At 44.8% G+C, this 16,265-nt stretch overlaps 1 protein-coding gene across 2 annotated transcripts in view; it reads left to right on the forward strand.

Moving 5' to 3' along the window:
• The window catches only part of MYBPC2 (myosin binding protein C2), a 256,681-nt gene that overhangs the window by 226,581 nt on the left and 13,835 nt on the right, over window positions 1-16,265 (forward strand). For both annotated transcript variants that reach the window (XM_085616340.1, XM_085616341.1), the window contains 2 exons: window positions 13,631-13,770; window positions 14,164-14,323. In XM_085616340.1, coding sequence (XP_085472466.1) covers window positions 13,631-13,770; window positions 14,164-14,323 — 300 coding nt within the window. The remainder of the gene's footprint in view (window positions 1-13,630; window positions 13,771-14,163; window positions 14,324-16,265) is intronic.

Raw genomic sequence — 16,265 nt, forward strand, 5'->3', positions numbered from 1 at the left:
CAATGAATAACAGGAATTCATGAGGGTTTATTTTTTTCCAAATATTCTGCCAGTTTAGTCCAAATGGGGGAGTCTGCTGATATCCAGGGATATGGTTTAGCAAGGATTCAGTCAGCCCGTCTGATGTAACATACCCATTCCCACCATGCCTTCTGCTGACGCGATCCGGGATAATTCCCCCCTTCTCTCAGGTCGGTGATGGGTAGCGTGGGGTAACGTAACCTCTCTAGTCTTGTCAGGTCCCTCACGTCAGCGTGTGGAGGAGGTGGCTCGCGTTACTGCTGCATTTTAACAGCACTGCGCAGGGGCTGTCCAAAACATGATACCCAGCAGCCCAGGGCCGTCATTCGTAGCGCTTTCGCGCGCACTACATGATTGACGGCCCTGGGAACCACATAACAGGGTTACGCCGCGCACCGAACCACCACCACTATGCTAGGTGGTGCGTGCGTGCAATGCAACTGGTGCGCTTGCAGGCACTGCATGTCACATGTGTAGACAGACAGGGTTCCTCAGACTCAGTGGTGTGTGTGGGGTGGGTGCTGGCTCGGTCGGTGACGTATGTCAGTGTGTGACAATAAACGCTGCTGCCCGCTGCCGTGTGCCATGAGGGTCGCGTAACCGCCGGCCGCCACCGCCCCCAAAATAGTGCCGCCTGGGGCGGTCCGCCCCTACCGCCCCCCCCCTAGCTACGCCACTGTTCCGAGGGGACCCTGCCATATGACTGACTTTACTCCAACCACACTTGTCCTTTCAATATAGCCGGACATACAGGTAAACGTGATATGTGGCTGTCTGTCCCCCAGCCTTTCTCGGGCACTAGCCTGGCACATGGCTCACCCTGACCCACCCCTGGCCACCCTACCGAGGAACTGGCCACTGTCCCAGCCCAGATGTCCTTTCAGCAGCTCTACCCCAGCCACGCTGTCCTTTAGAGAGCTTGCGACATTGCTTGCTCTCACCCACCCCTGGCCATCCTGCAGAGGCACTGGCCACTGTCCCAGCCCAGCTGTCCTGTAGAGTGCTTGCCCCATGTCTTGCTCTGCCCCAGCCCAAATGTCCTTTAAGGAGGCACGCCCCAATGACACCAGCCAGCCCGGCTCCCTACTGGTCTTCAGGATGTATGAGCCTGCAATCTGTCAGATGCATCCGCCTACCATGAAACTCACTGTGCCCCAGCCCTGCAAGCCTTTCCGAGCCACTCTCCTTCCACTAAAGCTTTCACCGGAATATTACCTTTTTTATAAACTGTCCAATCATAAGGGCCCTAACCTCACCCTGTTGACCGTCATTTGCATAAGGCATTCATCCCAGGATGCACCTGTGCGGATCTCGCGTTTGGCTGCATTATTTATGAAAGAGTAGGAACGCGCGTGAGACTTTGACAACAGACGAAATCCTCAGGGTAAATAGACAATTTAAGTACAGCCGGAGAATAATATCTGTAGAAGCAGCCTAACGCCAAATGTAATGCAGAACTCAGAAGTCAGAGTAAATTAAGCAAAATATTCTGGCACCTAGCGAAATTTGTTTTTTTCCGGACATTAAACACAGTAAAACAGGAGATTTACATCTGTACAAGGTCACACAATACACCTTCTACGGTCTTGCCAGAGTATGTCCTGGGAGTTATGCATTGAGCCCCTCGCCATCTTACCCCCCTCCCCACCCACCACACAGCACAGGGGAGCGATAAACGGCGTTTGGTCATTTACCTGGCAGAGGTAGCCCCGGTCGGGGCAGAGCAGAGGTCGTCCTCACGGTCACAGCGCCTCTTCCCTCCCTGGACTGGGCTCCGCGCCGCGGTCACTGCGCTTCAAGAGGCCCTGGGTGCGAGCCAGGGAGAAACTCTAATGAAGAAGAGGAGGAGGGAAAGGGGAAGCAATAAAAAACACAACCTCCCCGGGTTCTTTCTTCCGGCGGCGAGGCCGAGGCTGCGGCCCTCGCCAGTCTGTGGTGGTAAACTGGGCATGTGGAAGTCTCAGAGAGACAGACCGACAATGATAGAAAATCACACCAGGCAGTCACCGACAGCACACGAAGAAGACACCCACATATTGGCAGGCAAGCACAGCAAACTGACAAAAAGAATTTGCAATGCAATAGGTCCGATTGCATTGCAAATGCTTAAGTTTAAAGATCAGCGTGGCGCCGCTTAACGGACACCGCGCTGGGTTTCTTCATATATTTCTTAACTTCAACACTGAGCGTGGTATCCTTGAAGAGGGCGCTGCGCTCAGTGTTAAAGTTAAGAAATATATAAATAATCCGAGCGCGGTGTCCGTGAAGCGGCGCCGCACTCAGTTTCAAAGTTAAATAAAAAACAAACAAACACAAACAGGCACGGTTCACTCTGATTAGTACCCCGCTGAAAATGAAAACAAAAGAGTGCTTAGTGAGTAATAAAAGAGGACGTGTAACTCCGCCAGTAAACTATCCAATCCCGGTGGGTGGGGATAAAAGGAGACAGGGTGGCAACAAGCAGTGAGTGACATGCTTTCGGTGCAATCATTGCACTGCCTTTGGCATAATTCGTGATGCCAAACGACGCGCACGAATCACCACTGAAGGCGGAGCTCGGACATGGATTCTGGAAACGTATCATTTCCAAGAAGCCTCGTATGACGAGGCAGCGCATGCGTTGCATACGTCAGGCCAAGATCTAAAATGGCCTTTCACTATGTATGGAACCCAAACTGTGACCAAATACTGAACCATTATTTGGAAGGGGCATGGTTCAGGCATTCCTTCCAAGAAGCAGTTCAGATCAGGATGTATAAATGTTTTGCGACTGAAATCTAGACACAAAACTTTAATGTTGTACTGACTATACAAATGGGAAGGGTACCCCATGGAACTCCTTTCCCTTTGAGAATGTTGAAAAAGAATTTTAAGAGTTGGCAGTGGCCCACTTTTATAACTGTAGTTATAATTTTCATTTTTTTAAATGCATCCCGTTTTCCTTTCACAAATATGGGTTGCATTTTGTTTTAAAAATTGCTTGATTTAAAAGCAATTACAGACATGGTGGTCTGCGAGCCTCAGCAGGCCACCATCCCTGTGAAGGCTGCGATTCAGAGACACATTTTGCAACTTACCTCATTTAATATTAATAGTCATGATGTAGGTCAAATTGCAACCCACTATTAATTGAGTTTTTTTAACTGATCTACTCATACATAGGTCGGTTTGCAATAACAGAATGGATTCAGTAAAAGTCTATGAACGAGATGCAATCACCTTGACCACATCCATTCTAGGGCCTGATTATGAGTCTGGCGGTCCATGGATCGCCAGACTCAAGGTGGTGTGGCGGATTAGCTACCGCTGCCCCGGGCCGGTCCGACCGCCCCATTATAAGTTGGGCAGTCGGACCACCATCGCACCATGCAGACGCCAGGGATCCGCGTCCCCTGCTGGTGGCAGTGGTGTGAGGCCGCAATATGCTTGGTGGGGCCGCTTCCGCCCGCCAAGCATATTACGAGTTTCCTCACTGCCAGCTGTCTCATGGCAGTGAGCCCTCCATGAAACTGCTAGTGGTGCGAAAACTTAGGGGGTCCTACCGTGCCCCCTGTTGCCTTGCTGCACGGGGGTGCACGCAGGGGGCACAAGGTGTGGCCCCCTGTCCCTATGCATCCCCAGTTCCAGCATGGAATGGACTTTCCATGCTGGGACGCACTGTGGCTGATCCCCGGCGCTGTCTTTCTAAAGCTCTACTATGAGCCTTTGGAAAGCAGTGCTGTGGGCTAGCCGCCGCAGGACCGTCCGTCCGGATTACAACTTGTAATCCGGCAGGTGGTCAGCATTTGACTTTTTACTTTACTTTAAACTCATTTGTATCACACACGAATCATCCCCAAGGGGATCTCTCGGTGCCTGAGAAAGAAGACCTTATGTATAGTGACATCTTAGAATAGCCAAGTCTTAAGCATTTTTTTAAATTGAGGCAGATTAGGGCAGGCACGAATTTGGTCAGGGAGGTCGTTCCAATAATTGGGGTCCAGATAGGAGAAAGCACGACCACCCATTTTAACTTTCCTTATTCTTCGGCTGCAGAGCAGGCTGCGGTTACTGGGTCTGAGTTGACGTACAGGCTGAAACCGCTCAATTTTATTGGTCAAATAGACCGGTCCCGTTCCATGCAGGGACCTGAAGACCAAGCATAGCAGCTTGAAGATGGCTCATTTCCTGATCGGAAGCCAATGTAGTTGGCGTAGGAGAGGAAGAGAAGGGGTTCATGCTGGTTTATTCAGGGCAAGACGGGCTGCTGTATTTTGCACGACCTGTAGTTTGGATAACAGGTCCTCCCTGATTCATACCAGCAAGGAGTTGCCATAATCAAGGCGGCTGATTAGGAGCGACTGAATGAGAGTCTTCTTGGCATTAAGCGGGATCCATGGGAAGATCTTTCTAAGCATTTGCATGGTCCCGAAACAGGTGCCTGCAAGAATCTTCACCTGTTCCTCCATTGAAAGCTTATTGTCTATTCTGACCCCTAGGTTCTTCACCCAACCTCTTGGGGAGGGAGGTTTTCCTAGTTCTGATGGCCACCAGTCAGAAGCCCACAGTTCTTCTGTCTTGCCAAACAGGAGTATCTCTGTTTTAGAGGAGTTTAGTTGCAGGAAATTCTTCCTCATCCAGTTTGCTATGCTAGTCATACAGTTTATGAACTTCGCTTTAGTTACAGCAGGATCGTTCTCTATATGCACTATCAGCTGTGTGTCATCAGTGTAGGATATAGTTTCAAACCCACAGTTCCTGATGATTGAGGCCAAGGGGGCGACATATAAATTAAATAATGTGGGAGTCAATATAGAGCCTTGAGGTACCCCCTTATCCACTGCGGTTGTATGCGACACTTAGGAATCCAACTGGACACATTGTGTTCTGTCGGAAAGAAAGAAAGAAAGCTCTGGATCCATATAAAGGCCAGTCCTCCGAAACCAATCTCTCGAAGCCTGTTCAACTGGATATGATGAAAGATGGTGTTGAAGGCTGCTGACAGGTCCAGCAGCACTAACATAACTGGAGAGTCCTTATCCAGTGATATCCTAAGTGTGTCAGTGACCTCAAGTAAGGCAGCCTCAGTGCTGTAGGATGCCTGGAAAAGCCAGACTGAGGTGGATCCAGTATCCTGTTCTGTTCTAAGTAGCTGGAAAGATGTCGGTTAATTAGTGTCTCCATGATTTTGGAGCAGCAAGGGAGAAGGGAAATAGACATGTAATTCTGTAGGCCCATAGGGTCTGCTAGAGCTTTTTTCAGCAGGGGCTTAATGCATGCATTTTTCCATTTACGTGTAAAGGTGGCCGTAGCTAACGAGATATTGCAGATATCTGCTAAGGAGTCTGCTAGGACCGGGGCTAGCTCATTCATCGCCATAGGTGGTAACAGGTCTAGGACCGAACCCGTTTTAGCCTGAGACAGTAGAACACCCACCTGTTCCCCCGTGATGATGGGGAACCCTTCTAGGCTCGGAGAGCCGGGGATCGCCTCAAAGGCATTTCTCTCGTGGGTATCCTCTTCTGCCCCGAAGTAGCGATATATTGTATCAATCTTATTATTGAAATGGGTCGCTAAATGATCACAAAGCTCCTGTGTAGCAGGCGGGAGAGGATTATTTGCCCGTGGGTTTGTGAACTCTTTCAGGATGGTAAAGAGCTCCCGCGATGAGTCCTTGGCTTCCATAATACGGGAGCCTAGATGGGCTCTCCTGGCTGCATTGCAGCTATTTAAATAAGTTCTATGGGCCTCACGATAACACAGTCCATCTGACGCGGATTTGGATTTTCTCCACCTTCTTTCTATTGCTCCACAGAAGGCTTTTTCCTTTCTTAGTGTGACTGTGTACCACGGGGTAGGGGCTGCTCTAGCCTGGATTTTTACCATCTTCCAAGGTGCAATCGAGTCGAGGACCTCAGTTATAGAGGCCTCAAATAGCTCTAAAGCCAGGTCGCAGTCATTACAGTTCAACAGTGCAGGGGGGGTATATATCCTGCTAAAGGCAGAGGCTGTTACCTTTTTCCAGACTCTACGAGGTTCTTTACGGGGTTGCGGACGTTCAAACGGTTTCAGAAGGGCCCAGAAAAAGCATAGTACTGAGTGATCTGTCCAGTCTACCCCTAGCAGGGGATCTACTCTTAAGTCTGAGATGTTGGAGAAAATGGTGTCCAGCACATGGCCTGCTGGCTACTCTAGAGAGAAGCTCCAGGGATTCTATTGCTGCAAGCAAGCTGGCCGACTCAACATTAGTGAGAGCCTCCAGATGGTGGTTAAAGTCCCCTACAAGTAGGAACTTAATTGCTTACAGCGTAAATGGAGCAAGCCTCTCTAATAGTGCTGTACAGAATTCTCTCTTGTTTCCTCCAGGAGGGTGATACACTAAAGCTCCTGTCAATTCAATCATATGTCCTCGCTGCACTCTGAAAATCAATAACTCTAAATTAGGAGTAGAGACAGTGTCAAGGGTCGTAATATGGTAAGGGGGACGCGTTGCGATTGCCAGACCTCCACCTCTCTTCCCTACTCTGTCTAGGGGCACAACAGAATAATCCGCTGGAAATGCCATTTCCAGAGTTGGAGTGGCCTCATTATTTAACCATGTTTCCGTAAACAGACAGATGTCCGATTTGGTATCATATAATAACTCCCAAATTTCGGCCACGTGTTTAGGGATAGATCTAACATTAAGGTAGAGTCCCTGCATGGGTGCTGGTAGTTTCCCCTTTGCCTGTTTCTCTATCCCATCAGACTGATACCGGTCTAAAAGGTGCCCCGTCAAGTCGGCCTGAAGGGTACATGAAGTGCAAGCCGTATCAGCTAATAGCCAGCTACAGTGAGGGCAGTTCCCACCTATGAGGGTCTCTGCTGTTTGAGGAATATGTCTTCCCCCCCAGACAGAAAGGGACAGCATGTCCCATTTGCATCAACCTCTCTCTTGAATACTGTATCCTGAGCACAGGACATACCTGTTGGGAAACGGGCAGCATCTCCTGGCAGCCGGCAGGAGCAGCGTAACTCCGCTCCCGCACTGCCAAAGTGGGAATCAGCCCCTAAGTGTATCTAGCCCCACATGTGGTGAACTCACTATGGCACAGTTGCACACAATGAAGGATTAAATCTCTTACAAGCAATGTGCCACAATCCCGGCATAAAATGGCTCCACTTCAGGCAGTAAGAAAAGAGAAGAGAGGTAGAACCACACCATGAACAGTGAAAGTACTAATGGGAAACCCATAAAAAAGAAGACTAACAGGCAGACTCGGTAGGACAAGACGATGTTGGCCACAAAGTTACATTTGTTGTGGCCTGCCCCAGTGTACGTGCAGTGCCCCTTCTCTACTCCTGCCTCAGTCTGCCTAGCACTCCACTGTCTGTAAGCTTTTTATCGGATAAAAGGGGGAGGGACGATACATGCAGGAAAGGAAAACAAGCAGGAATAGTCTGGCCTGCAAGTAAAGGTCCAGGCTGTTAAGATACTTGACTTTTAAGCCCGAATAGAGATTCTGCACTATAGCCCCCTGCAGAAAAATGGAAATAACATAGCATCCACTGGGAAATGTACAGCTGGAATGTTTTGGAGGCAAAAATGAAACAGTGACATCACCAGGTTAAAATCCCCTAAAATATTATAAAGTGCTTCCTTTGATACGCCAATAGTTCAGACCTTCTAAAGCAATCAGTGTGTTCTCTGTTGACAAAAAACATCTTTGGATTCTTCAAACCTAATACATTTTAGCCCTGTTCCTGGTACCTCCACAGAGAAAAATGTGCTGCTGAATCAATTCCAAAGGAAGCAGGTTTCCTAGCAGACTGCTAGGTTTGTTTTTTTGTCCATTACAATTCCTACAAGATCGATAAACATGATGGATCCCTGTTCGTGATGTTTGACTTCTCAACCACATCTCTCGACCTCGGACCTGGGGAACTGGGTTCGAGTATCGGTAACGACGCTGAACATCCTGTGATTCTGGGCAAATCACTTAATCTCCCCGTGCCTAACAAAACAAGCATTGGCATAGCCAATAGGTCTCGCCTTTGGGACCTTATAAGTGTTTAGCCAGAGATTCGTTTTTTTAGATGAATGCCTCCACCCTCCTCATTTTCACCTTAACGTATTAACAATTTTCCTGTCTGAAAATACAGTACTATCAATGTACGTTTTTTACCGCTACACTGCCCGACAAAAAGAAAGTCTGCCATTTAAATTTAACATTTACAGTCCCAAAGACTAGTACGACAAGAGGAACTCGTTTCTAATTTTGATAACCACGAGACGGGGGCACGAGGGTAAGAGCAAGGATCACTACTCTAACATGCACCCAGCTGCCTTTCACTAGCACTGGGTTTCCAGAGGCAGATTTGCATGGGGTCCGAGTCAGCTAAGCACAGACATACATTTCTTTTAGCGGCGCGTATGGTAATACAAGTCATAAATTCAAATGGTTGCATCAACATGAAATATGCCGGAAAAAAAGCAGAGCGCTGCAGCGTGTGGAAAGTACAGATACCGACATTTTATAACTAATTTTTTATTAAGTGTTTTAAATGCAATTAGGGAGAGGCTAAGATGCATGACTAATAGCTAAGCCCGCTGAAAGCTGGTTATCAAAAGCTACCAAGATTCTGCCCTTCCTCTGCATTGAGACAATCGGTAATGAGGGAGTTTTCGACAAATACAGAATGCCTAATTTATAGACGAGTAAACGAAATTTTGTTTAAAAAAAAAAAAAAGAAAATCCATGTCCATGCCTAAAGCGTTCAGGGAACAGATGGGCACGATACCGCTTTCATAAATACCTTCAAAAGCCAATTTAAAAGAAAAGGTAATCTGCTGGGTCACATCCTATTTTGTCCTAGCTCACACAAATCAATTAATACAAAAACCACCACGTAGAATGGGCTAAAAATACTTTCTGTTGGATTTGCTGGAATTAAGTTGTTCAAATGAAGGTGTAATACTTACATGTTGGCCCAATTTACCTTTAAATTAATTAGCCAAAAGTTAAATCCCCAGCCATGTCGGGTCGTCCTCTTTTTGGCTGACGAAAGTTAGATTTTGTCTTAAGATGGGAGTACCGCTGCTGCCGGCGACGCTGGGTATTTGTCAAAATAAACATGGCTAATTTTTAAGGCCTGGAAACGTGCAAAAAAATCAGTGCGATAGCCGGTAAATCCCATTTTAAGAAACCTTTTTATGACTAGGGACTTCTGCCACTTTACAAATGTATTCCTCCAAGCCCACTAATGCAGTTAGCTTTTCAATCCATAGTAATATCCTTGGACAGGCTCAGTTTGCATTAAATACACTGCAGAAAGCTAAACTGAAAAAAGAAGAAGTCTTGCCTCGGAAAGTAGCCATAGAGTGTGAGTTCCCAAAAATCATCTTTCCTTGGCACATCACCAACAAGGAAGACAAAAGTAGCGTGTGTCTTCCCGTGGGCTCGAGCTACCCGTGCCCTGCTGTATGTCAGTCTCGCGCCCAGATTGAAGTGTCACTTTAATCTCGCTAAACGCGGGCTTTGAAACGGCAAGGGGCGGGGGAGCGCATTCCAGGCGGGGGAGCGGACCCTTTGAAGTAGGTGCACGCGCCAGTGGGCTGAAGCGCTTCCCAAAAGTGGATTGCATGGCGGCACGATGCACGTGATTGTGCGCGTGCTCGCCATGCAATCCACTTTTGGGAGCACTTTGAAATGCCCCTTTACTAGAGTCTCGCATAGCGATTGCTATCGTAATAGCTAGGCGAGACCTAAAAATGAATGTGTGTCCTCATGTAACGTAACTGGTGCTATGTAAAGCGCTCTGATACCTGATTGGATTCGGGTCTAGTTCGCGCTATATCAAACTCTGCAACAAAAAAAACAAAAAAATTCTACTAACTATGACTTCTCCTTGACATATGCAGACAAGTAACGATGAGTAAGAACATTGTTCTTACTAATCGTAAGTTGCAAGTGTGCGCACCCCGCTGAGAACCTCATTGATCAATGTATTGCATAAATGATCAGTAACTTCTTTCCTTTTAATGACTACATTAGACCCTACGTACGTTTGGATGTATTGTGGAGTGGTTTGTCACATGTTCATCAGTGACATCAAAGTGGAATTTTGAGTGGCTGTGAAGTCTATTCGTAGACCTTTATGTAGTTGGGCAATAGCTGGTTGGAACTGAAGAGGTGAACAACCAACCCCAAGAATGCTATCACCTGTCTTCCTATAGAACACAAAATGTTGAATGTTGACTAGATAAGCATCTCAACATTAACAAAGTAAGATATTGGGTGGAGATACTGGATCCTGATCTCAACATGAAAGCAAGTGGGTCTGATGTGGCACTCATTATGTTAAAGTGTTGTCCAGAGTTTTCTGGGTGAGAGAAGAGCATACCTAAGAAAATATAGGGTGAAGGCCTGATTATTGTTACATTTTGTACCACCTGGGTCACAAAAAGGTGCTTAGGTAATCCATCTCCTGCTCTCTGGAGATAGAATTGCCCCAGATTTGAATATGTAAAACATTTCGAGGAGCAAGAGTGTTAGGTACCAAACTAAAATATCTGAAAAATGAGTTGTATTGGTGCCCTGTTCCAAGGATCATGAGAACCTCATCACAACAGAAAAACAAGTAGTACTTTGGTATAGGAAATAAACCTTAAGGGGAAGAAACACTCTTGGAATACATTGCCTGGGGAAATAAGAATAGAAAGGGAATATGCACCTTCAAAATAAGCTTAAAGGTACCTCTTTGCACGATTGTGACTCAGTGCTCAGCTTTTTGTCATGCACAAACATCTGGGGTGTGAATAAATGGAATAAATCGGAAATTTAATTGAAAGATGTCTATTTAGCATGAGGGAGTACTCCATGATCACCCCATGTCTTCACTACACATACGTAAGTAATACTTCATAGGGTCGTTGTCATATCACATGAATAATAATATTGTACATGTAGATTGCACATGCTATGCACATAATTATATTTTGTCACTTTAATAGTAAGTATACTACCCAACGCAATGCTATTCATTTTAACCACTTCAGAAATTGGACACACATATAAACTCGCAGCAGGTACTCAACCCACTCAGATTATATTACTAACTGAAGAGACAAAATGTTTTTACCTCTGCTGCCTTCTCTTTCCTGTAGCATTGAATGTACACATGTTCAGGGATTTTCTTAACTGTGTCTTATTGCCTCAAACTTACATATAAGGACGTTTTATAAAAAAAATCACGTTGTTTGCCCTGTAAACAAATCCTTTTGGAAATTGTCATTTACGGGTCTCTCCTAACAGACAGCTTTTAGCTGTCAGTAGGAAAACTCCTATTGCGGGCTATACCAACAACCTACAGTGGACTTTGAGCCCGCCCATTGTTTACCATTGATTAGCTTTATTGTCAGTTTCATTTCTTGCTTCCTACTGGATGGCTTGCTTCCTCTTCTTGTGTTTATCCCTACCCTGGTACATCGCCTCTTTAACACCCTTTTGACTGGGTGACTTGCATTCTTCCACTGCTCATATTCAGGGAACTATTTTATTTTTTCTTTCAGCACTCGTGTGCTGCTTGCCCTTTAAATGCCTCATTCCCAGTGCATTCCATGTTGCTTCGTATTTCTCCCCCAAACTCTCCTTTGCTTTGTTTTACTTTTTGGCCTCCAGAGGGGCCATCCTTAAGCTCCTCCAATGGTGCCTCTCCCTCACCCGCTTCCTTTTGTGCGCCCCCATTTCTCCGCTGGTCACTGAACCCCCTTGCATTCTGCAACATTTTTAAAAAATGTATTTTGTTTGGAGGGCTTGGCAGCTGCCATTTGTAGCCAGACCATCCACAGTGTAAAAAGCGCTGTGGTGCAACCAGAATTAGTTATTTTTTATTTATTGATTCAAATGACATCTTCCGTTTTGTATCAATAAGAAAAAAAAATGACATTGATGAGGCATGCCTACATGTCATCTTACATGTGCACACCCTGGAAATGACACAACCACAAGAAACAACTGCGTCCTTGCACCTATTTATTTTTTCCTCAATTTTTGTTTTTTTTCTGATGCTGTACGCCATTGGCAAAAAGCATTTTACTATTTGCCAATGTTGCAGACCATCACTAAAAACTTTGGCAAAGTCAATAGTTCAAAAGGCCAATGCGTGTTTGACATTGGACACAATGTGAAAATGTTTGACTTGTGATGAATGCCTGCCCTAGCCCACCTTTGAACCATGCATTGGTCTGCAGCAATCTCTCCAAGGGCCTGGTAGTAGTACTCCATGGATTTAAAATAGTAACTCGTTCTGCCATAAAACTTATAATTATTAAAATATACATTGTGTATCGGTTTGATAATCCCTGAAATATGTATACATTTGTTATTCGCAAATCTGCATATCAAGCATGGCACAGACTATTTAAAGAAATAATTTAACTCTCTGTGCATCTTTGCTTACTCCAGTTGTCGGGAACAGGAGATATCTGCTAAAGTGAGGGTGAGGTCTTCTTTTCACTAAATGATAACTGTGAGAGTAGCTAGCATCTTCATATAAGACACACCATACGATGGGAACATTTTCTAATATAAGCAATATTTTATTTTTTATATTTTCACAGCCGTGAAAAAGTACTATCCCAACAATGCAAAACACTCACTGACTGATTCTGTATACACCTACGTTTGGGAATCTAACTTATGTTGAAGTTATATGTTCTCTGAAAATAGTTTTTATGACTTGTATTTTAAACAGGTGGACATGGAATAGGTTGCCTGGTAATCGTGTTAATGGAACCATAACAAATTAAAAACATTTTTTTAAATTACAATGTGTGTCATCCTCTCACTAAAATTGGATCTTGGACTTTAATGGGTGTAGCTATACTTGCAGACCAGTAGTAACACCATCCTCTGCTTATCTTGAACAAAATAGTAGGCCAACATAAGCCGAGCCTCGGCCCCTTTAGCTGCAATTGCTAACTAATCCAAACTATGTTACAGTATAATCAAAATTGGCAATACTGCACTTCAAAACAGATCCATAGGCCATCTCTGCCCATGTAAGAAACACCCATGCTCACCTATTACTGTTCTTCTCTTCATGCAGTTGTCTGACATTCAACATTCATATTCAGTCGGGATCAAAAAATGAAATTGAAGAAAGAAAACATGGAGAACTATCTGGTCCTTTTTACCACCCTTCTGTAAGGGTTCAGATCTCACATGGTCTTACATTTTCTCTGGAAAGAATTGAAAACATCATCAATCATTCAGTCTACTCATTCGAAAAGCAGCCCTTCAATAGCAGTTTCATCCCATAATCAAGTAACAAATTGCAGTGGCTATAGATTCAAATGTTCTGTGGGATACATACATTGAAACATAGTAATTGATGGTGAAGCGATCGCCTAGCCTGCCCTCTTTCAAGTCCGTCCACTACTGAAGACTAGTCTTAAAATTCCAGCACTACAGGCACAAACCTCCCAAAAATATTAGACTTTTTCAGATGAGTGAGTGTTACTATAGGATATATTGCTCTATCCCCCACCTGTATTGCTTTGGTATGCCTACTTTTCACCTCGGCTCGGCATCAACTTCTCCCAACCTAAAATGCTAGTCTCATCTTCCTCTGTTTTCTTGCCTTTCAGAGAAGCCGGGCCCTGCCCAGGTGGTGACAGTGAAGGATGTGTGGGGATTCAATGCCCTAATAGAATGGCAACCCCCAAAAGACAATGGCAATTCTGAGATCACAGGATACACCATACAGAAAGCAGACAAGAAAACCATGGTGAGTACTTACCTGAAATCTAGGTGAGATCCTACGCAGCAGCACATTTCCGACATTGTGAGTGGACATGTCTGTCTGGACTTTTTTTTAGCATTTTAGCAATCTCTAAAATCATGTGCTACCAAGCCCATCATTGGGCATCATCAAAAGTGTGCCCTCTAAATAACAATGTATGAAAATTATTTTCTAGTTGGTACTCCTGAAAACCTGGAGGGGCCAGAACTGCTTCTTAGACATATCAACCTGCTAGTCATGATTTGTCCTGATTTTATTGCAGGCCTTTTGGCCTATGTGTACCATAAAGGTTTCCATGCGCCTGGCTCATTGCAAGCGGCACAGCCTATCAATACCTGTCTCATTCTGACTAGTCTCTTCTACCATCCTGCATTCCAGGAGTGGTTCACAGTGTACGAGCACAACCGTTTGACACGCTGTACCATCTCAGACCTCATCATGGGCAACGAGTACTACTTCAGAGTGTACAGTGAGAATGTGTGTGGCTTGAGCGAGAACCCAGGCATCTCCAAGAACACCGCCTTCATCCAGAAAACAGGTGAGGACAACAAGGGTGACGTCTTCAAAAACTTTGCACCCAAAGGGAAGGCAACTGGCATGCGTTCACATCTGGTATAAAATGATAATATTAGCAATTGTTGTTCAAATTCTATACGTCTGTATGTCTAATGCGCATGACTGCATGCATCATGTGGATTGCATGGGTTTAATGCTTAGTAAAATGTGTGGGATATGGATTTTGGTAAAGCATCTGATTTTTACTGTGGCAGCGATGTGAGTGTAACACTAGCCTTTGCAGACATTCCCAGTGTCGATTAGCGTAGACCTATTCTTGCAATTATGTGTGATGTTCGAGTAAGCATGCTAATATGAATTGCAATCTTTTGTCCATTTCTTCTCTTGCTAGGTTGCATCAGCAATACTAATGTGATTTTACAGGAAAAAATATATATATATCAAAAGCAGAAAACACAAAGTAAAGGCCAACAGAGTAGGTTTTAGATTTCAAATTCACAAAAGGAGAAAAAGTTGACAAATTGCCTTTGAGCAGCTAAGAAACGAATGGGGATATAATCTGGAGTTTGGTGTCGGGTCAGAGTCATATGTCACAACCTACTGATGAGCCGCTAACCAGGGAGGAAGGAGGGTTGCATATGAATATATAAGATATATCAATGTTGGAGAACTGGAGTTCCAGGTAAGTAACTCATTTCTTCTCCACGTGCTTGAATAAGAATAACAAGCAGTGCACATTATAAAGTGTAACAAAAGCGGGAAGCAGGCTCACCTTTATTGGAACAGGTTTCTCGCCTGTCCCACTGCTGCGTCAGCTTCTGCATCCATGTCTAATCACTAGTGCTTCGTAAACATGTGCCTGTTCTTCCAGGTAGCTGCACTGCAGATATCTCTCAAGGATATCCCAGCATATATTGCCGCAGCTGATGCTCCCGGAGGAATACACTGTCATTCTTCCCTGAAGTGGGCTCTTGGCCTTGGCATGACAGAAGGAATTAAATGCCGAGCGCCGCAATCTATCCCCTGCTTGGGCAGGGAATGACCTGGTCTTGGTTGTTCAAAAATAACAAACAACTGGTCTGAAGTACCTGTGTTCTTTTTTGTCTGTGTACAACCTAGGGCATCTATGCAGGTCCAATGAATGTAACAATCTTTCTGCGGACTTAGATGGATTTGGGAAGAAAGATCAAAGAATGACAGGTTCATTCAAATGCAAATCAGTGGGATCCTTAGGTGTAAACTTGGGGTTGGTTCTCAAGATTACTTTGTCCTTTGCAAACCTAACAAAAGGCACCTTTATAGTAAATGCTTGAATCTCTCCCACGTTCCTCGCATAAGGTAATGCTAGTAGACACATTTTTTAATGTGCCTTATGTATTGGTTCAACAGGAAGTATCATCAACTGACTGAGGATAGTATTACGTTCTCATGGAATTGGTGGGTGTTGAAGCAGAAGAAAAGCTCTAAAAAAATACTTTCATGACCTGTTTTGTGATTCTTTGAGAGAACAGAGAAGATGTTGACCACTCAGTTCTCCTAAATATCGAAATTGCAGCCAGCTGGACTGTTACTGAATAGTATTCAAGTCCATCGTTTGCTGGTTCAACAAATACAGAAGGTTTTGATGAGGTTTTATTTTCAGTGGATGATGACCATTATTCCTGCACAGTATACGGAAACGCTTCCACTTTGTGTTGTAATTCTTTGTGGTTGCTAGAGCTTGAGCTTGTGATACAATATTTCTATATTCTTGAGGCAGATCCAAATAGCCAAACTCTAGGTGGTCAGATACTATGCTGTCGAATTCAGAGACTTGGGATTGTGATGGAGAATCTCTTCATGATGCAAGGACAGAATTCTGGAAATTGGTTTTCTACAACTTTATTCGACATTTGCCTTTGCTGGTATTATTTTGTAATCTTTTTCTGACAATTTAACAATCTTTTTATGTCAGAAATGCCAGC

Source organism: Triturus cristatus, chromosome 7, assembly GCF_964204655.1.
Source record: "Triturus cristatus chromosome 7, aTriCri1.1, whole genome shotgun sequence".
In the NCBI taxonomy this organism is placed as follows: Eukaryota; Metazoa; Chordata; class Amphibia; order Caudata; family Salamandridae; genus Triturus; species Triturus cristatus.